Genomic DNA, 7,101 nt, shown 5'->3' with positions numbered 1-7,101 from the left:
AAGTAGCTATATTAATCTTGATAATAAAACAAGTCTATGGGCACAGATAGCTATTTAAAAACTAAGGCCAGTACTTAAATTTCAAAATGAGTCATTTCTTTAGACTGCAGTATATTGATGTATCATGGCACTGTCTATAACTTGTGCACTTTTGAATATTGTTAGGAGACTGTATTTTTATATATAAAAAAAGAATCTTTAATTTTAAACGAATTCCTGCATGTTGATTTGTAATGAGATCTGGAATAACAGTGTGTTATTACAATGTACAAATAGTTTCATTAATAGAATAAAACTTCACTTTCAAATATTTCAAATAATGATCACATGGCAACTACCTGTGATTTCCTTTTGTAGACCTGGGATAAAAAGCAACTTCATTTCATCACAAAGGGTTCGTTTAACAACAACCAACAGGGACATTCCTCAGATACCAACAACCATGACTCTGCATAGGATATATTTAGAAAGCTTTTGTGAAGCTAAATTATTTTGATTGATAACTTAGTCGTCAAGAGCACTCTCTCAATTTGCCGTTCAACTTTTTAATTGTTACAGTACATTAAAAACCCTCACATCATTACACTGTCTTGTACATATTTGTGATAGTAAAACCACACAGATTGTTATTTTAATCTAAAAGGATTTAAGAAACCAATCGTTTACTCTTGATTGGTGATCACTAAATTCCAGTCCTTTTTGCTTCAAAGGTCTTATTACAAGAATATAAATATCTGTTTTTAATCTAACATCTGACAACCTTTACCAGCTGAATAATATTTGGAAGATGTGTAAATTGAGTAAGATGCAAAGGAACAAGTAATAGGTTTATTCCATGCTGAAAAAAAGAAGAAAGAGAACACAACGTTTCGGCCGTGGAGCCCCACCTGAATTGTGTAAGATGTTTATCATTTTTAATAATGGCTATTTGGGACCAACTGTAACCCATGGGCAAACTAAAGTGTATGGTTTTTATTATAATCAATTAATTAAAATAATGCCTTTTATCAAACATGTTGAAAAGTCTTCAGATTGTTTTTCATTACATCTTTATTACAAAAATATAAAACACAAAGATTAAAAATCAACAAACATTTCTGTAACCCCTACAGGAAATTTCTGCCCCACAAATCAGTGTTTACATATTCTCTCAAATACTCCCAATTTAGAAAGCGTCTGTAAGTACAGTTTTGTGTCATCTATTGTATTTCAACTCATGTGGAATCAGTGTGACATAGGCAGTTCTTATGTTAAGAAGATAGTGTATTTACACATGAACTACACATGTATACATGAACTAAAATACTGAAGGAAAGTTGTCACAACAACTGGGTCTTAAAGCAAAAATCAGCATTACTTTAACAGATGAATAATATGCTCTTTGAGTGGCAAAGCAACTGGTACCATAAGAGATTCACCGAGGTTGTGATCCATAGACAGTTTCTGTCCTGTACCCTAAGAAGGCAAGAGGGGGTTATGTTTAAAAACACTGTAAAAAGTTGCTTTGTAAATCAGCTTCACTATTTTAGCAGTGTTTCCAGGGAAAGACTGCACTATTGCCGTTTGACAATATAAATCCTGCCAAATCTCAGTGTTGGGTGTGGAGAGAGCAGGATGCTGTTGTCAGAGAGGTGTGATACTGGATCTCTGATAGCACTAGCTTTTCAGTTTTGTCTTGATTTTTATCATAAAAACTTATCTGATATGGAAAGAAACGGTCTGAAGGACAGCTTTATAAAGGCAAATGACTAATGTCAAAGGCTAATTAAGAATTATGGATCTTTCTTTTCTCGATGAAGTTAGTAAAAGCAGTGCAGAAAATTAATTTACAATTCTTGAAAGAATTTTTTTAAATCTATCTAGTCCTTTTAAGGTAAAATCTCTCATTGCCTTTCTTCCCTCAGTGGTGTGACAACTTCACTTCTACAGAGGAATGAATTGAAGATATTATTGGAGACCTCTCAAAACAACAACAAACAAACTAATATAAATGTTTAGTGAAAATATATTATTCTGAACCATTTTGTCAAAGCATATATTGTAAGCAAATAAGAAAATTTGTGTATATGCTGAATTATTTCTCCAGAAATCTCAACTTGAGAGCCAGAGTGTCCTATCATTTTAGTACCCAAGGCATGAACAAGCTTTAAAGAAGTACCATGTATAATTAGCAGAAATACAAATCGGTGCAGGATTTACATTTCATGTGTGATAATATTCTTTTTTAAAACAAAGCTTATTTAACCTTTAGATAAACTTACTTTAATTTCTTCATTCAAGAAACAGAATACAGATGTGAACTTGTACTGATTAAACAGTTTTAATAGAAATCACTAGCTGATGGAAGTTCTTGTAGTTTCATTAGTTTATCCTTACAGTAATTTTGTTTCCCATTGAAATGACTATTGTCTAAAAATGTATCGTCTTGTTGACCTAAATGAAAAAATGTTATACTGATGAGATGGTCACCTTTTCATGCCCTGATATACTTATTTCGTGTATAGTATATACAGAGATTCAAAAGGATAATAAAAATGTCTGTAGAACAGGTTTAAAATATGATATCATTGAAGATTTTGTGGAGAACTGTTTAATTCCAATATAGGAATAATGGGAACAGTATATAATCTCATACAAAATTAAAAGGGAGAATAGACAAGAAACAGTTTGTTTAACATGATTTTTCCTTTAAAAGCATATGTGTTATCAGCTTATTTTCTTTTTAAAACATAAAACTAATTTTAAGAGCAAAGGAGAAGCAAATTATAATAAATATGATACCGTTAAAATTTATATATACTCTACAGAATCAGCAAATAACATTCAAAGTCCTTTCTTAAATATAAGTACTCTGACAGGAATTTGTGATAAGATCCAAAAGCATAAATCTCAAAATATCCTAGAGTCATCAACTGAGATGGAAGTACATACTGTAGGAGAAGACTTGAAAATGAAAATGAAGCATTATCATTGAGCTCTAAGCTGAGACCCACTTTTTGAACCTTTGTCATTACTTCCCTCCCTCACCAGTTTTAAAAGGGAAGGAGGGATAAATTAACTAGATTATTGCCTATCATAGCATTCTTTCAAAGAAGAAGGGTCCATAATTCATGAAGTCTTAGCATGCTAGCAAATGATTTAGTATGTTGTCATCATCCTTATTCTCTATAATATGACCCTGTATGACTGGGAATTTAAGGAATATTCAGAATCAAAGATATATTTTAATTTAAAAAAACAAGCAAAACAAAATTTAGAAAAAGGTTATGGACTGGAGAAAATATAAAATCTGAGAAACAAAATGTACAGCATAGTCTTTATGTTTTTGAAGTGCTAGCACTGCAAGGAAACAGGCACTAATTTGTCATGGCATGGTCGTCACGTTGGATTAAGAGTTTTAGAGTCCTATCAAGCTCTATTTGTGGGTGAGTAGCAGCTCAGGGATCAGTGGCATTGATGATGGTTTTGTCACGGGATGACATTCCACGGTACCAACTGCAGTAACCCTCTTTTTGCTGGATACAGGCATAGTGTCTGGACTGGTATCCAGGGTATCCATAGTAAGAAAGCATGTCCGTCCATAAGCATTCGTTCTTTGAAGTCACAAAGCAGGGCAGGTAGTGGCAGGGCTTAATCTATAAACACACAAGCATACTTTAGATAAAGCGTCAAGCAACAATAACACAGTAGAATAAACAAAGGAAGCATTCAGTCTCTAACGTAGCAGTCATAGCATTGAGTAATGCTGAAGCAATGCATTTACATGAAAATCATAATACCTGTATCTACCTAATAACATTTGAGAACACAAAGGAGAGGAATTTCTAGTATAGTTTTGTTTTAAAAACATATAGATTTAAAAAAATCAGAAATCAAGCTTTAAATTGATTCTTACTTCCCAATATATTCTTTTGATGTGCTATACATTTGTGACCTCCATTGTAAAATTCTTTGAGATATCTTGACACTCAAAGTGTTAAATCGATTATGATTGCTCTGTGAATTCAAAAATAAGGTATGAATACATTTTTGACAAACAATTTGCTAAACAATATGATGCATATTTTCTTTGTGTGTATGCTAACAAGACAAAAGGCTTACAATTACCTTCTATGTAAGGCATGCTACAGTACATTTAAGAAGAGCCTTGTAGCTTGCAAGGCTCAGTGATTAGCCAATCAGTTAGTGTGACAAGAGAAAGAAAACACTTTAACCCAGGGCTTTCAGTCCTTGTCCTGCTCCTAGTGACTTCATGAAAATCGAACATACCTGAAGATAATTTGTCTTACATCTATGATTGTCAAGATGACAACTGAAAAATGTCAAATTTATTTCCAAATTTATTCCATATCTTTTAGTAATGGAGGAGGCACCTTTGCTACTGTGACCAATTTTGGTTTGACGATTTCACATTTTTGTAAAGCACCTAGCAATTCATACTGACATTCACAAAAACCAAAACAATATTTATAAAAAATAACCAATTGTAAACTAGCTTGAGCTAACAGTTTAGTTTATTCATCCATAGCCCCCTTTCAATGTGAAATAGTAGAGAGGTGAATCTGAACTATTTCTGTTTGAAAGTACAGCTTTCAAACAGTTTGCTTAATATTACAGATTGCACAAGGCTGCAGACAATAGAGTATTGTAAAACCGCTTTATACATGTTTATTGTACAGCCTGTTCTGGAAACTTCTGCGGGAAAGGAATTTGTTTCTTAAAGGAAAACAAAAAAGTCTATTGCTGTGGTTTGACTGGAGCGTAACAGAAGCAGAGGTGCTGAAATCTGAACATTTTCAGATGCTAATCTTTGAATACAGCAAAAAGTCTCTTGTGTTCCATTTTGTGATTTGTAATGTTATCTGCTATGTTTGGTCGCAACTCACAATTATGTTGCTATTTTAACCCGGACGGAGAGTCTTAATCTTGCTCCGAGATGGGCCATTCAATATAATTTAGTCAGCTGCAATTCCAAGGCACAGACATGCAAAATGTATTCTGCCGGCTCATGTACTTATTTTTATGATTTAGCCAATGGACTGCACAGATGTTTGTAGCTGCATTGCAAACTGAAATATTTATGGTAGCTGGTTAGTGTCTACAGGAACAGGTTACACATGAAGGGATAGAACATGAGGTTGAAATAAGAAGAAAAAGAATCATTAGAATCTACTGTCAGACTTACGACCTCCATCATTATGAAATAGATTTTCTCGCTTTATACTGTGTCACAATTTTACATGTAGATGGTTCTTAAGAGTGCATGAATCTAATTTAGAAACCTATCAAAAGGTATTTGTCAGTTCATCCTTTAGCAAAATGGTTCTTGTTCCTTTTATGGGTCGCAACAAGGTGAAACCTGTCCTGGTGACATAGGGTTTGAGGCGGTACTGAACAATGAACAGGATGCCAGACCTTATAGGGAAATTTAGGAATACCAAGTAACCCAGCCAGCACATCTCTGATGTGTGGGAGGGTACTAAAGCACCTGAAGAAAACATGCAGTCATCATGCACAAGGTGTTCCAGTCCATAATCAGACCCAGGATCCAGAGCTGTAAGGCAGCAACGCTAACAGCTACGTATGCCACAGTGGAACCCAAAACTATTCTCCATTTTTAATGTCTAATTTTACCCTTAGAGGTTAAAGATGAGATGAAAGCATATCTTTTAGCGGCAGAACCTAACACCTTAGTTTCTTTTATAGAAGACCTTTCAGAGCCTCCTTCTCTTGTTCACTGCAGAAACAGATATATTTTCCTCTTATGACATTTGCAGCCTTTCCTCTCAGTTTCCAAAAGGGTGAAGCTCACTCGGCTGTGACGAGTTTGATAATTTGCTCGACCACAGCATGTGTTTGCCTGGTGTCCTCACGGAGCGATGGTTGTTGTGGGTGCTCCTTTTGGTGGTACACCATAGCCAACTCACCCTGCAGTTACAGCCCAGCTGGTAACGATGGTTGATCCCCTTCTTCTGGGACAGTGTCAGTCTTTCCCACTTCTCATTGAAGTTGCACAGTCCTGTATACACCTTTCCATCAAAAACTCTGCCTGCATGAGAGGTCCAAGCATACATTCAGAAGAGGTGGATAGACAGATCAATAAAAGTTAAAAATTTTTTACAGTCACTTAAATTTAGATTCTTTCTTTTTGAAGATGAACATTACCCCATTTTTACATGAAAACATCTTACAAACACAGGCGCAGTCAACAGTTTTCAAATGAACTTAACTTTTCAAAGAAAATGGAAAACATGTTATACTGGTTTATTTACTGACATTCAATTAAGAACACTTATTGGTAGTTGTGTATACAGTGCATACATATTTTAGTTACTATATGTGTCATAGAAAATTATATACAAAGAAATGTCTGAATGTAAACAAGACATTACATTGTTCTACTCTTCACTCTACTTTTTATGCAGATAAACCATTCTACAACAAACAGACCTTTTCTGAAATAGTTGCTATATAAATAATTACTGAGCTGTGCAAGGGTCGGGTTTTTCTGTAGTATTGTACTGTAAGTGTACCAGTCTTGTAACTGCCTATAAAACTAACACCTTATTTCAGACTTTCCAAAGGTCATTCAGTTCTATTTATAGAAATGAGGCACTCATGGCTTATTACATGAGGCGGCAGAGTAACCCTGTAACAGGTGCACTGTTCCACTCTAAACATAGCTCTGGATAATATATGGATGACTTTCCAGCAAGCATGTAAACTAGAAAGGCAAAGAAAAAGCTTTGCACTCAAGAAAACTGTAACAAATTTCACAATAAAACAGCCCATGAAGAACAAACTCAAAGAGAACATGTGGTATCTGAGTTAAAAAAAGACTTTTAATTACATAAGCTTAGAAGAAGTCTAAAGCAACTAGAGAAGTTTCTTGCTTAAGGAGCAAAACTAGGCTGAGGTGTGCAAACATCATACTAAGATTTTGGAGAAGATGCTAACTTTGTAATTTACATTAATAAAGTAATATACCCTTTTCATTAACAACATGTTGTTTTAGAAGGTTTGTTTTTTTTCTTTTAGTTTCTGTATTAGTAAAATAAGACAGATACAACTGAAGCTATCTTGAGAGCTGTAACATTCAAA

At 34.3% G+C, this 7,101-nt stretch overlaps 1 protein-coding gene across 1 annotated transcript in view; it reads right to left on the bottom strand.

Moving 5' to 3' along the window:
- Window positions 1-1,032: 1,032 nt before the first annotated feature.
- The window catches only part of LOC148829431 (metalloproteinase inhibitor 3), a 29,197-nt gene continuing 23,128 nt past the window's right edge, over window positions 1,033-7,101 (bottom strand). The window contains exons 4-5 of the mRNA XM_088923237.1: window positions 5,928-6,049; window positions 1,033-3,635 (exon numbers count right to left, since the gene is read on the bottom strand). Of these exons, the coding sequence (XP_088779363.1) occupies window positions 3,438-3,635; window positions 5,928-6,049 (320 nt within the window). The 3' untranslated portion in view covers window positions 1,033-3,437. The remainder of the gene's footprint in view (window positions 3,636-5,927; window positions 6,050-7,101) is intronic.

The sequence above is a fragment of the Atractosteus spatula genome, chromosome 8, assembly GCF_055471065.1.
Source record: "Atractosteus spatula isolate fAtrSpa1 chromosome 8, fAtrSpa1.hap1, whole genome shotgun sequence".
In the NCBI taxonomy this organism is placed as follows: domain Eukaryota; kingdom Metazoa; phylum Chordata; class Actinopteri; order Semionotiformes; family Lepisosteidae; genus Atractosteus; species Atractosteus spatula.
This window is presented reverse-complemented; position numbering and strand designations above follow the sequence as displayed.